The 16,196-nt window shown below is 39.7% G+C and overlaps 1 protein-coding gene across 2 annotated transcripts in view; it reads left to right on the top strand.

The window, feature by feature from the left end:
* The window catches only part of SHQ1 (SHQ1, H/ACA ribonucleoprotein assembly factor), a 101,174-nt gene that overhangs the window by 27,642 nt on the left and 57,336 nt on the right, over positions 1 to 16,196 (top strand). For both annotated transcript variants that reach the window (XM_077770641.1, XM_077770640.1), the window contains exons 7-9: positions 5,989 to 6,143; positions 7,956 to 8,009; positions 10,826 to 10,949. In XM_077770641.1, coding sequence (XP_077626767.1) covers positions 5,989 to 6,143; positions 7,956 to 8,009; positions 10,826 to 10,949 — 333 coding nt within the window. The remainder of the gene's footprint in view (positions 1 to 5,988; positions 6,144 to 7,955; positions 8,010 to 10,825; positions 10,950 to 16,196) is intronic.

Genomic DNA, 16,196 nt, shown 5'->3' with positions numbered 1-16,196 from the left:
CCTTACTTTGTCACGGCAGTGGGCTGTTGCCAGGCAGATACAACAGTGCAGGTGAGGCTCTACCTTTGATTCAGCCTCATCATAAGATAGTAAGCTAGATTGTTTAGAATTCCAGATAAGCCTTAGATGGTGAACTTTGCTCCCTGTCTTTGCCTCACTTATGATTCGTTTGATTTTATGATTCCTATGATTTTCATTGTAGTCCCGAGTTACAACATGGAGACTTTTATTAACGTCTTCAGTAATGATTCCAGTCTTCCTCCCCAAAGGCTTGTAAATGGGAGTGTTAAACGCTCCGCTCCCGCTGAGCTCTGGTTTCGTGGGGATGGTCTCACCACATTTCCCGTGTTGTCTTTCTGTGGTTAATCTCAGCCCGGGAATCTTGGCACACGGCTGCTTGGTGTGACACCACATAACATTTTTAGTCAGTGAACTTCCTAGCGGGGACATCCTGTTTGGCACCAGTGAGTCCTTCAGTGTTTGTGGAGCTAACTGTCAGTGTCAGCTTTGAAAGTTGTAGCTCTGCGGGGCTACCCATTTAGGCTAAAGGTTTGAATGCAGCACATTTTCTTCTGGTTCCCTTGATCTGTTTCCAGAAAGTATACAGTATAATAGACAGATTTGCATTCCTCTGAGAGAAGCCGGATCAGGGATTATTTAATTGTTGACCCACAGACGACAGATATTTGGGAGGGGGATTTAGAGAGAAGGAACGATTTCAAAGTAACAAAACTAGAGAATGCTCAAAGTGAAGTAAGAAGGTCACTTTCCATTTTGATGGGAGCCCCTTTGCTGCCCTCAAATGTACTGACTGGGGTTTTTTAACATTGGGAGGGGGTCCTGGGCCTTTTGCATGGGGCCAGTGCACCAGTTTCTTCCCCAAGTGAATTGAGCTTTCAGCTGCCTTTGTTTGACTGTAGATTATTTATAGAAGTATAATTAACCAAAATGTTGTGAACTGTATAGCAAGGCTGCTTTGTAGTGTAGCTAAGTCATACAAATGCCTGACAAATGTTACTCATGGTGGCAATCATCCAAGTATTGTTGGCACGCATCTGTAGTTATTTCCAGTGCCGCTGCTTAGTTAGACCTGATTGTGTGCAAACCTCCCCAAGTTCCCCTCTGGGTGATGTGATTTACAGCTCCTATCAGAAAGGCCTTGGGGAGCTCAGACTTTTGGTTTCTCTAGCGGTTTCCTACTTTGTTAGTATTGTTATTTATCATCTCTGGTTTCTTTGCTTGAATTTCAAAATTTAAATGCATTTGTGTATTATTAATGGACTATTTAGGCCAAAATGCGAGTTGAAAACACTCAGAAAAAGGTGGTGTGTTTTAAGGAAAGGCTAGGGGCACCCAGCATCCAAGAATTCATGAGTACATTCAAGTAGGCTTTCCTTCTATATACAGTCATGGAAAGTGATTTAGGTTGTGCAGAAGCCCTTCTTGTGGGTAATGGAACACCAGAGTCTATAGTTCCTAGGTCAGTTTTTACAGATTATTAAGTATATATACAGGTGTGATTACTTAAGAATGAAAGTATAAACATTTAGATGAGTTAATGTGTTATTAAATGGTTCTGGGCATGCTTACCTTATGATTTAGAATTATCTGGAAGCAGAAGTCCTTATTAGTCAACTAGGATAAAGGCTTTTCTCGAGTGAGATAATATCATCATGAACACCTGGCATTTTGCTATTAGCTAAAGTAATGAACGTCTCAAAAATTATACCTAGGGGAGTACTGCCTCAAACCTTCTTAAGAATTACTAGGGGGCTTAAAATGGTTTGTTGAGTATACTTTCTTCATGCAGTGAGTATGTGCTTTCTTACACTTTCCTTAAATCAGATTGCTTTAATTGAACTGAGAGCTTCTATTTAAATTAAGGGATCTTCGCATTAGCCCTTTGATGAGACATGGGGCACCCAGTGTATCTGTCTTACTAATTCTGTTTCTAAATGCCAGTCTTTAAAGAATGTTTCACCTGACACCTACCGGCATTAAGTTTAAAAGTGTACGCATTTCTTTATGTTGCTGCCAGCAAATGAAGCAAATGCATTCCCATAGTTGTCATTTATGTAAGCGGCATGTGTGCAAATCCATTTCCTGTTTCTTCTTACACTTTTTAAACGTAGGATTTCTAACATCGTTAAAAAATGATTGCATATATATATTTCAAGACCTGGTTTTTTGCACTAAGTAAATTTTAATGAGTAAAGGAGTATTGCTTCTAGTAATTTCCAGTAACTGTATTTAAGATTTTTCCCCCAGAGGATAGACTGTAAAACTGCTGGAAGGAAGCCTTTAAACAAAAAGAAGCTGTGTTAAAGTTAAGGCCCCTAGGAGAGGACAGAAGTGGGTTTGGGAAACTGTATGTGAAAAGGACCCAGCATGTGTGAGGAAATCTCTCTCTTCTGGCTTTTGTCCACTTGTGATGAGCAGAAGGCGAGTTTTTGTTGAGTGGAGATAGAAGGGATGGGGTAACTGGCTAGTAAGAGCGTGATTTGGGAATACTGAAAAGCAACTTAATAATTTTTGGTCTCCTAAAAGGCATCACAGCCAGCCGGGTGTCTTGTCTTGTCTTAGCCCTCCTCCCCTAAGGCGCTTCCTGAGTTGGAGCTGGGCACGTGAGCACGCAGCTAGTGATGCCCCAGTGACCCCCTTTGCCTTCCTCCTTCGCCCCCCGGTGTGGTCCTGTGACTGAGTCCTGGATGATGGGGAATGACAGAACTGCTGTGTGCCCTGGACCAGGTCTTTGGAAAAAAGAAGGTGCTTACCATCTTACTCTGCTTTCCCATTGGTTAGGAAATGGTAAAAACCTGGAACAGCTTTCTTAGACGCATCATCGGAAGTCCTATGATGGAGATACTGATACCTCACTAGCCCTGGCTCATTTGCTCAGAATAGTGGTGTGGGAGAGAAACTTCTGTCTCAGAGAAGCCACTGTATTTTGGGCTCTTCTGGTTAGCAGTTTGGCCTGTCCTTACCTAAATGTAACAGGCAATTCTAAAATTTGGAGACAGAGCCTTTTAAAGTGTTCTGTGTGTTTTTTTGTTTTCTTTTGTGTTGTTTTTTTGGGAATTACTTTGGTATGAGCCACTGGAGCCAGAAGCAAAGTGCTCCTCTTTATCAGGCTTAAAAACTTTTTAAGTGAATTTGAAAATAATTGTCTGGTAGGGCATGGAAGGAGAATGAAAGATTACTTTGCAAGGTAAAGGATTGATAACATTTTTTTTTTTAGACGCAACTTAAAATATCTAGCTACTTAAGTTTCTGTAGAAATCACTCTAAGACAGGGAGCAGGCCATGTCTTTCTTACACTAGCTGGGAACTGAGGACACACGTGTAAGAGTTGTTACTCTTTCTGTAAGTCTTGTTTTAAGATAAGATGTATTTTATTTCATGTGTGATAATAACCAATAATGCTCATGTTTTAATGTGAGAAAATAGATACTTGATGATAGCTTGCCTATATTATAAACATCAGAGGAAAATTAGAAAGAACTTTGACCTTATCTTATACTTGCTTACCTTACCAATGTAGACATAAAGCATTTATTAAGTACTTCATTTTTTTTTTTTTTTTTTGGTCAAGGCAGCCAAACATTGGGTAAGGTGGTTTGTGGAGAAAAAAAGGCTTTTCTCTCTCCTATCAATAAATTACTGGAAATTGGGGGAAAATATTGTATTTACAAGTCACAAAAGCTGAAAATGCTTGGAAATAACTTTTAGTAAGAAAAACAACAGATCTATTTGACAAAGTTAATAGTTCAGTATAGGGGGAAAAGACCGCTTACTGACCCAATTGTGCTGGCACAATTAACTGTTTACCTGGAATTAACCAGAATCTTAAAACATGAAAAAATAACTTCCAGCTGGATTAAAGACTTAGATTTTAGAAAGGAAACTGTGAATCTTAAAGAGAAGATGAGAGATTTCATGCACCATTCAGGAGTTGGGGGAAACCTTATCAAAGACTCTCAGTCCAAAGTTTGTTTGTCTTTTGTTTTTTAAAGATGGATATACTTGGCTACACACACACACACAAAATAGATAAATCAATGGCAAAGGATCCCATAGACAAAGTCAGTAGAGGTGCAGTCGACTTGGAGATATGACTAGGGTTCATGTCTATAAGAGCAAGTTCTTAAAAATTTGATGAGAAGCCATCCAATAGGAAAAAAATGGGCACAACACATTTAATGGTTCATTCACAGGTTGCCAGCAAACTTATAAAACAATGCTTAAAGTTCAGCAGTTAGAAAAATACTAACTGCACTAACAGTGGTATATCACTATATTATGGTTTTTTTGATTTTTTTTTTCTCTTTAACAAATTACCACAAATTAGAAACAGTTCATTTTCCATAGCTCAGGACTCAGACTTGCTAGGTGGGTCCTCTGCTTAGGGTCTTACAAGGGTGTAGATAAGTGTGGCCATCTTCTCTTTTCTTTTTTGATATGTGTTGGTAGCTGCATTCTTTTCTGGATCTCAGGGTTCTTTTCCAGGCTCATGTGATGGTTGACAGAATTCTGTCCTTGTGGCTGTAGAGCTAAGGTCCCAGTGCCCTTGCTGGCTGTCAGCTGGGGGCTACTTTCACATCTCACAGGCCCCCACACTTTCCTGCCAACAGCCTCTAACAACATGGTGTCTTATTTCTTCAAAACCAGTGGTGAATCTCTGGCTCCAGTCGGCTCTTTAAAGGGACATAATCATGACGTTGCTTGTCCCGTCACCATTGTCATATTCTTTTGGATAGAAGCAAGTCACAGGTTCTGTCCACATTCAAATGATGTGACTCAGTGGGGCTCCTCTTAGAATTCTTCATATCACCATCACTTGCTATCTGCTAAAGTGGAAATGAGTAGGAACGGCTATTAACATTTATTGCTGGGTGGGAGAGATGTGTGTAGAAGGAGAATCCAGGGCCATTAAAAAGGGAGAGTTGTAGCCTTTAAATAAAGTATTCTTTAAAAACAGAGGCACTTTTTAACCCAGTGAATTTACTCTGGGGAATCTCTTTTATAGAAATGAAACCTCCCAGTATCCGAGGACGTGTGTTAAGGACCTTTATGTGGTCTTACTAGCAGTGGCAGAAAACTGGAAGCCCACTGGATGCCCGTCAGTAGGGGGAGTGGTTGGATAGAGCACACCACACCACGGAATAGTCTACGCCTTTACAAAAATTAGCTAAGTACCAGTTGACTTGGAGAGATTTGCCAGAGTTATTGAGTGAGCTAGGCTAGATGGAGAAAAAGGATCTAATTCTATGACGGGGGAGGGAGGATGGTATAAATTCCTTTGTATATGTTTATGTATATTACATGATGATAGAGAAAAATATGAAATGCTATATACTAGATTTGTAATGAGGAGGCTCTTGATAAAGACAGAAACAGGGTGAAAGCCAAAGAAAAGACACACAGTTGAAAAAACCACCCTCTTCCCACAAGTCAGATATGTGTGATGTGGACACATTTGTGTGTTATGCAGGTAACACTTTGTTTCTTTGTATAAAGGACATTAATAGATACTTTGCCTTTAATGTCGACTATTAATATGGGAATATTCCTATTTCTTTGTATAGAACTTTCCAAATGGATAATGAGTATTTACAGAATGCTGTATTTAGCCATTATGTTTTCTCTTCTCAAACTGTGTTATCTTAATTTTAAAGTCAATAGTTCTGGCATTTAGATGCTTCGAATACAGGACAGTGTAGCAAAAAGGGGGGGGGGCATCCTTCCTTCTAAGGAAGGAATAGATACTGTTTAGACATTTCTCCTTTATTTAGCTCTACTAGGGCTTGAGCAGATGCACAGACCTTAATAAAACTATGAAGTCTACTTTAAAAGTTCCTTCTATATTCAGAGTTAAACTACTCTTATTTCAGTTTCTATAATCGAAGTTCTAATTTTGTCAAATCTTGCCCGCTGGGGGTTTTGCAAAACTGAATGGAGCATTTCATTTTTAAATGCATTTTTTTCTAGTGTCTTTTTCTGAGGAAGAGAAATATCAGCTGCGAAATTTTGTCAATAAATCTTACCTACTGGACAAGAGAGCTCTTCGCCAAGTGTACTACAGTTTGATTGATATCCTTCTGGCATATTGCTATGAAACTCGTGTCACTGAAGGAGAGAAGAACGTAAGTGCACGTGTGTCTGCATTTTGCATGGGTGACCGGATTGAATCAACTGAAAGGCTTCACTCCTCCTGTCGAGGGTGATGCCTGTTGTGATGATTTATTCAGGGGCTGCTCCTGGCGGTGCCACACGTGCATGTTGGTGGTGGGTACCAATGTGAACACGCATTGCTGGCTTGTTCTTTTTCCTTCCTTCTGCGCATCCACATCTATTACGTAGTAGAGCGGGGCAATAAGCTGAGGGTAGAGAAGGGATATCCTGAGCTCTTATCTCTTTAGGAGAGGACTTGTTCAAAGAAGAGGGCTGTTTCCACGTGACACTTGACATTGACAAGAGGTGAACTTTACCACACCCATTTATATTCTCTGTCCGAGCTGTCCATGAGCAGATGCAGGGTATAGCAGTTGCGTGGTGTACCCATTTTACAAAAATGGGAATTGGAGCATTTATCTGCAGATGTCCCTCCATTTACATAGTATGTGTGCTTCTGAAAAAATTACGTGAAAATCACATTTTAAAATCCTATCTTTTTGCTTTTTAAAGAAATCTTGTAAAAGTAAAACCTTTTGTAAAGAACATTATTTTTTAAATGTTTTTTTTAATAATATAAAAATTGATCGTATCTCTTCTTGATCCACATTGGATTTTGTAAACGAAGAGTTTAACGTCTTTCTCGCCTAAATCAGCAATCGTACATTTTAAAAAGGCTGAAGAACCAAAAAAAGTCTTCCCAGTCAGTGTACCCCTGCAGCTGTTTATAATTGTACTTGCTCAAGGGTTGTTTGCGAGCTGAGCATATGCTCTCCTTTTTTAAAAATTACGCAGAGAATTCATGTCAGTATAAAAGGAAAATATACATATGAAGAAAAGAATTAAAATCTCCCGTCATCTCAGCCATCAGAAATAGCTACTGTTACAAGGAGACACATCGCTTGCAGTCTTTCATTGTGTACACGTGTGTATGTGTATTCAAATTGGGTCATGATGTACATTACTTAATCTGTTTTTCTTAACATCACAGCATAAGCAGAGTATTAGGATTAGAATTTGATATGTGCCAAATTTTCTGTTGTTAGGATCCTGAAAATTTCAAAGCTGACTCTTGGGATTTGCATTTGACTCCCAAATGAATATTAACGAGTGTATCAAGGGCACAATATAGCTGGAAATGGCTTTTGTCTCCATTCATCGTATAAGGATATTGTAATTGGAGAAAATAGTTTCTTTTACTAAAAAGTACTTCACATTATTGCTCAGGGAGACAAGTGAGTGTGTTCAGTCATGCTTGATAAGATTTACCATTTTTTGATTCTTTTATTCGCATATTTGATGCCAAGAAGTCTTATGACTTCAAGACCTTCCCTAGAATGCACTTAATCTCACAAGCATTCTCTGAAAGGCCAGATTCTTGAGCATCTTTTTAAGTGCCACAGCCAGCCTTTCAGCATTATCTTTGAGTCCTTTGGCAGATTACTTACAGAATGTTTGGGTAACTTAGTTGAGAAAGACAGGAATTGAGCAAGCCTCGCTTTGCTTTAAGTTTTAGTTTCAAAGCCTCTGCTTGTTTGCTTTTATGTTCTGGTACTCTTATCAGTGGAAAAGCTTTACTTTGTGAAATCCCAAGGAAAGTAGGCAGAAACTTGCCTTTGATAGCTTCTGCAAAGCACTTATTTTTCCTCAGTCACAGATACTTCTTAGTTCTTCTGTACGGCAGTGCTGTCGAGACACCAGTTGAGTGAATGGTTATATTTGCTTTATTTTTGAATGGCTTTACCTCGAAAATGACACTACTCTTTTCTCCAAAACAAATGAAGGTTGAATCTGCATGGAACATTAGAAAGCTGAGTCCCACACTTTGCTGGTTTGAGGTACGATTTTCAGTTGCAATTCCTTCAATATTGTTTGTTTAGAAAGTTTTTTTCTTTTCCTGTTGCCATTAGTTTGTTTGGGTAATTTAAGCAATTCCTTGACTTTTTACAAGTGGAAGCTTGATTATACACATTTTCCCCCCATCCTTTTAATAAAATTTGGATTGCCTTCGTAACTCTTCCACTGATGAGGCTAGGTAGGATATCCAGGCAGTGGGAGGAGAACAGTGTCTCTAAGTTGGCACGTATTGGGGCTCAGACCTCAAAGCTGGGAAGCAAACCTAGGTGATAATTCTACTAGGGGCCATTTCCTGACCATCACAAACTGTGCTAATAAGCGTTTTATATGTATTACCTCTCCTATTCCTTCTAGTAAGTCTGTGAGATAAGTATTACTGCTATTTTACAGACGAGGAAGCTTAGATCATAGAGTTTGAATTACTCATCCCAGGTCTACAATTGGTTTGGAGAGATCTGGTAACTCTTCTAGTATAGTAACGATTGTTTTATAAATATTTCCTAGTAAATTGTTATGTAGATCTTATAATAATATCAGAGGATGCTATTTAAAATTTACTCTGAACAAATTGTTGAACATCAAAACAGCAATTAAAAGTAGAAGGGCACCTGGTGGCTCAATCAGTTGAGTGTCCAGCTCTTCATTTCGGTTGAGGGCATGATCTCAGGATTCATGAGCTCGAGCCCCACGTCGGGCTCTGTGCTGACAGCATGCTCCTTTTCACACATGCACGCGTTTTCTTTCTCAAAATAAACAAACATTTAAAAAATAAATAAAAGAAACTTTTAGGGGTGCCTGGCTGGCTCAGTTGGTAGAGCATGTGACTCTTGAACTCGGGGTCATGAATTCGAGCCTCACACTGGGTGTACATATTACTTAAAAAAAAAAAAAGAACAAATAGCATGTAAAATAATAAAAGCATGTTAAAAAAAGTCATTTTACACACCTGATAATTGGATCATCAATTAAGTCAACTAGCTTTTTGTTTTTCCAGTTTAATTCCTAGATACAGGGGCACCTGGATGGCTCAGTCAGTTAGACGTCCTACTTTGGCTCAGGTTCATGATCTCATGATTCACCTAGCCCCAAGTTGGGCTTTGTCTTGACAGCACTGAGCCCGCTTGAGATTCTCTGTCTCCCCTTCTCTCTCTGCCCTTTCCCTGCTCTCTCTCAAAAATAAACATTAAAAAAAAATTCCTAGATATAGTGTATTATAAGTTGTAAAATCAAGGTTGTATCATGGCATCACTGTTTTTTTTTTTTAAGTTTATTTATTTTGAGAGAGAGAAAGCGCAGATACATGGCGTGGGGTGGTGGGGACAGCCAGAGAGAGGAGAGAAAACTTCCCAAGCAGGCTCCACTCTGTCAGCTCAGATCCTGGCAGCGACATGGGGCTCAGTCTCACGAACCAAGAGATCGTGACCCAAGCTGAACACTCAGCTGACTGAGCCACCCAGGCGCCCCTCATAGCATCACTTTGTTTAAATTGAGAAGATGTGAACAAGATTGCAACATTCAGCTTTGTTAGAGGATTTTGCTACTCCAGAGAGTGTTCCATGAACCAGTGCTCGAACAGCACCTTTGGCTGGGAGCTTGTGAGAGAGAATCTCAGTCCAGACCCACTGAAGCAGAACCTGAAGCGAGGTCTCCAGGGAGTTGCCTGCATACTGAAGATGGAGGAGTGCTCTGTCTAGACTTCATTTGGGTTCTGCTTATCGAGTGATCAGCATATAATGGAGAAGCTGATTTTGTAATAATCGCATTGATTACTTACATTGGAAACAAAATAGTCGGTAACTAAAGAGTTTCATAGTTCAGTTATTACAGTCTACCTGAATAAATTCACCTATTTATGATCTTATTTTGGAATTTTTATTGATTTTGAGGTAACTTAGAGTTGCCAGAGCTATTAAGAGCTCTGTGAAAGTTTTATAAAAGCATTAGTGTTTGGGAGAATTTTTTCAAGGCTTATAACTCTTTTTAAGTATAAATTGTTCTTTGTGACATACTCACTATTCTTAATCAGATCTCTCATTCGTTCAGGATTAATATACATGGAGATTATTCTGCTCCCTTAGTTTTACTTTTATATTTTAAGTTTTATATATGGGTTACAGATTTCATACAGTTTTAATCAAAATCCAATTAAAAAACAATTTTGTACAAAATTGCCTTTGTCTAGTGTTTTCAGTAAGTCTTGAATTGCTGATGGTTTCAATTGGATACTATTCAAGATAGAATACTATTTTCAAGAAAGCCCTTTTTTCTTTGATAAGTGAAAGCAAATTACTGAAATAAATACCATGTATTTCTCATGCCCAAAGCACTAAAAAAGAAGAAGAAAAAGAAGAAAAAGAGGGAGACTGTGAACACACTTCACTAAAGAGTTCCCATCTTTCATCTACACCATCTCGAGTGGTACTAAAGGACAAAAATATGAAACATATATCATTTAACAGTGTCTTTTATGTGCATCTGTATTTTGTTAGTGCCATGTGTTTTAGATTCATATTTATAATTCTTAAAGGACTTTTTGAAACTTTCCTGCTGCATGTGTGTTTTTTAAGGAGCATTTGTGATATCTTGATAAAGTATGAGAAATTACAAGGGCGGCAATTAAATATTTCATTGTAAGGTGTACAAAAAGAATCCCATGGCATGGTTTTATATTACTCTTTTGCGTGGCTTCGTGATGATCCGAACTTACAGTTTTTAACTGAGAGTGGTTTCATATTTCGTTGTGTCCTTTTGTTTATGTAATATGGAAATGATTACTTATTTAAACTGTACTTCACAGACTTGGACTAATGTTCATGAAATCCTGGTGTCGTTTGGAAGAAGAGTTTTATGCTACCCACTTTATCGCCACTTCAAGCTGGTGATGAAAGCTTACAGAGACACTATAAAGATCTTGCAACTAGGTAAGATCCTTTTGTGATGGCACATGTGAGAGAGAAAAAGTTAGGTTTTTAGTCTGTGAGGATGCAGTCATGAGTTTTGCTTTTCTGTGCATAAATGAGTAATGAAAATCATCAAATCCAATTGCTTCTCCCCCCGCACGTATACAAAGTAATACTCCTCTCTGTAGGTACACTCTTTTCTGAGAGCTGCTGGGAGGGTCACCGGGGAAGGTGCACAGCATTCCAGACCATCTCGTACTGTGGTCGAGCGCACCGCTCACTATTTCTTGGATGCCTGCAGTTGTCTTGGCACTCTGCTTGGACTGTGGGTATAATAGTAATAAGATCTAGTCCCTGTTTCCATGCAGGTTACAGTTTTGCCAGGGCGACACACGACACGTAAGCAATTCCATTTCAGAGTGAGAAGCGCTCTGCTGGGGGGAAGCAGCGATCACGGGGAGGGGGCACAGAGCCTGGACTTGGGAGGTCAGGAAAGGCTTTCCAAAGAACAGCACAGCTACTCTGAGGACCTTTGACGATTGCAAATCTAACCTGAAGGGACAGACATTTGCTGGTTTTAAGGATGTGGAAAACCTTGAGCTCTGAAACAAATTCCAAAGTGACTATAACGGTATCAGTGGATTAAGTATATAATTTCCAAAGTAATAACTTTGAAGGTGGCAGCATCCATTTGTATGGATTAGTTCTGGCACATTTATTTAAAAGTCACTTTCTATCCTTTATGGTCATTTCTTAGATTCTTCCCCGGGGAGTCTCGTTGTTCCTTTGTCCTTAGATAAAGATACTTCTAGGTGTAGGTTTTTAGACTTGAGGATTAGAAGGGGAAAGTAAGGGAACTCTTCCCTTGACACCCAGGTGACGTCATTGGCTTAAAAGGAAGAATCCCATCTGTAATGTTTGTCTTTCCTGGAGGAATTCCTAGGATTTTCTTTGACTGCTGTGTAACCTATCACCTTCTGTCCTAGAGGTAGAAAATCTGATTTTGAAGTAGATTCTATTAAGGCAGATAATAATTATCAAAATGAATTACAGTTAAATGAAAGATAGGTGTTTGTTAATCAAGTTGAGTTAGGCTAGCTCTATTTTATTTTGAAGGACTGTTGCTCAGAAAGTGGCAGAGCTACTCCCTTTGAAAAGAATCAGTCTTTCTTAACTCATTGGTAGAAATGCAACTGCTTTGTTTTTTCTCATGTTATTTCTTCTTGCCTTTTTTTTTTTTAAGCTTTTGTTGACTTAGTTTTGAGAGATAGAGACAGAGTGAGAGTAGGGAGGGGCAGAGAAGGGGAGACCCAGAATCCCAAGCAGGCTCCATACTCTGAGCTGTCAGCCCAGAGCCCAACTCAGGGCTCGAACTCACGAACGGTGAGATCATGACCTGAGCCGAAGTCAGATGCATAACCAACTGAGCCACCAGGTGCTCCTCTTCTTGCCTTTTAAGATATTTCTTGAATTGCAGCAAATTACCTTGAAAAATTAACCTACTGTAAGTGACTTGAACTTGGGTTACGTGTCACAATTAATTTCTTGTTTAAGTCGTGTTAGATGATCTGTGCGTTATTCATAGATTTAAACAGTGAGAATGAACTTGCGATTATCCTGTTACATCATGGTTTCCAGATGGAAAACTGGGGAAAAAAACCTTATAGTTTCTACTCTTTATTCTGGGAAGTAATCTGGTTCTCTGGATTTTTATTTCGAAAGTAATCAGTTCTGTGATTGCATAACCAGAAATAAATTTGTTTGCATTGACTTATGTGGTAATCAATTACTCTAACAGTTTTAGTAGGTGAGAAGTGAAATTTAGACTTGACTTTTCATCTTTATCAATCTGACAAGAAATAGTCTTATCAACTGTACCGTGACAGCAACTGAAAACCTTCGGTAACACACTGGAGGACTGTCTGCTGAAAATGAGTCGGAAGCCTCTCTAACTGTACCCAGTATGTTCTGTGGCTGATGTGGGTTGTGGTTAGTTAGTGCAGAAACAGAGAGCTGGGTTGTCTAGATGTCGCACCATAAGCTCTGGGGAACACCAGCTCCGAATGAGGGTCGTAACCTGTGTTTACCCAGGTGGACGGCACAGGGACGCATGACTGCCATCGAAGCGTCTTGTGTGTTTGGGTGCCCCATGGTGTCACTGGGCACAGCTCTTCTGTGGCACTGAAGATTTTCCAAGAATGAATTCGTGTCTACGTAAAATTCAAAACGCAGTCACACTATTTAGTAGAAAGGTCTAAGAGTTTGAAACTAACAGTTTGAAAGTAATGAATAACTCTTCAAATAACTCTCCCCCAAAGAAATAGTGATCTTAACTGGAACTAGCTTTCAAAACCAACATAGCGAGGCTTCAGAATGTACAGAAGATTTCATTATAGTGGATTGACTACGATCTGAATTTTTATTTTGTTTTTTATTTTTTAAGATCCGAGTCATAGTAGCTTGACTGACTTCATAGTAGCCTTCCAAAGGATTCTTTCCTGGGCCTTTGGCTGTTTTCAAGTTTGTGTTCCTCCTCCTACCTCTTTCTCACCCCTGGGAGACTGTGAATCCTGATCTCTTTCTTTGCTATACGTCTAATCCAAATTCCTTTAAGGGCAGAAAACCTGCTTCGTCCTTTTGAGTACTGTTTTAGTGCTTCACGCGGGACCTTGTGCATGGAGTTTCTTTCCCTGGATCAGTAACCTGGGCCACCGTGATCAGCCCCCCTTTTTGTTTCTGCCCTGTGTTTTAAGCAACTTTTACTTCCTTCTCCCTGTTTCATTCTTTTGGGATTAAGTAGGTCGAATCCATGATGGAAGCATCGCTGAGCTGCTGTTACTCACTGGAACTGAATGAAAACAGAGATGAAAAGAGAACAGCTTTTCTAACATGCTTGAGATTTTATTCTGTTCAGAAGTGGTATAGTTTAAATTGATTATACACTTTATACTGGTTATTATTTATACTAATATCTACATTTCATTTATCTCTATAATGGCGCTCCTCATCTTCTCTGTCTTGCTGGGCTTTTGAACATATAGTATAACTATTGTATTGAAGATACTGAACATCATGGGAAACAACTTAGTTTTTTTCCCTCAGTTTTCCCTTTGAACTCATTCTGTCTGCTCTTTTATTGTTTCTGGGTGGAATATATATCCTATAAATATCATACCGCATCACATACACACCTATCTTATATAATAAGTATTCTTTAAATTTTTATATCACTTTAAATTACAAGAGTCTCTTTTAAGTACCTAAAATGTCCTCTTTGAACTTGATTAAACAAGTAAATCTTCCCTTCCCCATCTNCTGGGGGAGGGGGGCGGGGGCGGGGAGGGGCAGCTCCTCTTCATAGTTCCAGAGCAAGCTCCCACACTGTCACCACAGGCTGCGCCTTCCTGCTTCTCAGCAGGGGGCTTTTATCAGGTAGGAGTCAGACACCTGTCTTTGGACCCCGTAATTCCTAGGGGTGATAGGTTACACTCCCTAGGGGTCTCTCTTAAAATTCCCATTCTCTTCGTTTAGGGTGACCAGAAGGTAGTTCCTCCCCTCCCCCTTGGAGGTGGCTGAAACCCCACAGCACTGCAGTTTTATCGGAAGAGTTTTTCTGGACCTGTTTTCCTTAAACTCCTGGAGCTCATTGTTGGGCTTAAGGGGGTCATAAATCACCAGTTTTTTGTTAGTCTCTCTGTAAGTTTAGCATGAAGAGGTTAGCATCTTTTGTTAAAATATGGGAATACTTGCTATTTGTTTTGTCCTTTGTGGGGTCATTGGAAATGAGTCAGAAAGAGTCCTGCCTTACTGTGCTAGTACAGTAATAATAACCACAGCTGCCATATTAACTGTGTTTTGTGGGCCAGCGCGAGGTTTCATTCTTCAGGTACCTTATCGCATTCCATCCATTTTGCGGGTCGAAGACAGGCTCAGAGAAGTTCAGTCACTCGCTTAGGGTCACACAGCTATTAGTTGGTAAACCCTGGATTTGATACCAGGTCTGTTTGCCTCAAAGTCTATACCTTTTGATTGTTGAAATAGTTACAAATGAAATTATATGAAGCCAGGGATTTACTTCAGAATAATCCACAAGGGGTCGGGGGAAAGTGTGCCAGGTGCAGGTAAAACAAGGTGGGCCATCAGTTGGTACCTGTTTAACGTTGAGTCACGTGGTAGTTCACCACTCTGTAGTCTCTTTTTGCCTATGATTTTCCTTTATAAAGTATTTTTTTTGTTTTTTTTTGNGAGATCATGACCTAAGCGAAAGTCGGACGCTTAACCGACTAAGCCACCCAGGCGCCCCTTTTTGTTGTTTTTTAAGTATGGGCTCTTAACCACTATGGTGTTTTAAATTTACCATTTTATAGAAAACACTTTAATTCTTGTTCAGACAGTTGTTTACATATATTTTTTTGGCTGATGAAAACATACGTGTGAAATTATCTTTTTTGGTTCTGTAGGGTTTTTTTGGTTTTTAAAGATTTTGTTTTATTTAAACAAATTGTTTTTTTTGAGGGTGCCTGGGTGGCTTAGTCGGTTAAGCGTCCGACTTTCGCTTAGGTCATGATCTCGCGGTTCGTGGGTTCGAGCCCCGCATCAGGCTCTGTGCTGACTGCCAGCTCAGAGCCTGCAGCCTGTTTCAGTCTGTGACTCCCTCTCTCTCTGACCCTCCCCTGCTCACGCTGTCTCTCTCTCTCTCTCTCTCTCTCTCTTAGAAATAAATAAAACATTTTAAAAAAATTGTTTTTTTTTTTGAGAGAGTGCGCATGTGCAGGCAGGGACAGAGAGAGAGAGAGAGAGAGAGAGAGAGAGGGAGAGGGTGTCTTAGGCAGGCTCCATGTCCAGGGTGGAGCCCAATGCGGGGCTCTGTCTCAGGACTGTGAGATCATGACGTAAGCCAAAATCAAGAGTTGGATGCTTAACTGAATGAGCCACCCTGATGCCCCAAAAGATTGTATTTTTAAGTAATCTTTCCACACAATCTTTGAACTCACAACCTTGAGGTTAACAGTCGAATACTTTCCCTACTGAGCCAGCTAGGTGCCCTATTTCTGTTTTGTCTTTAAGGCTATCAAAAACCTCCCTTTCTCTACATGTTTGAGGTCTGAGGACTAGTAGCTACATGGCAGGCTCTAACCCAAGAAACAGCCTTTAGGAGGTTAGTTATTGACACCACCCGATGATGGTTTTTCTTCATATAATTAATAATCCTGTGTATTAGTCACTATCGGGCTTAATAATCATTTTTTCAGAAATGACTGCTTACTT

This window comes from Crocuta crocuta, unplaced genomic scaffold, assembly GCF_008692635.1.
Source record: "Crocuta crocuta isolate KB4526 unplaced genomic scaffold, BGI_CrCroc_1.0 scaffold126, whole genome shotgun sequence".
NCBI classification, from domain to species: domain Eukaryota; kingdom Metazoa; phylum Chordata; class Mammalia; order Carnivora; family Hyaenidae; genus Crocuta; species Crocuta crocuta.
The sequence above is the reverse complement of the archived record's forward strand: the minus strand, read 5'-3'. Positions and strand labels throughout refer to the sequence as shown.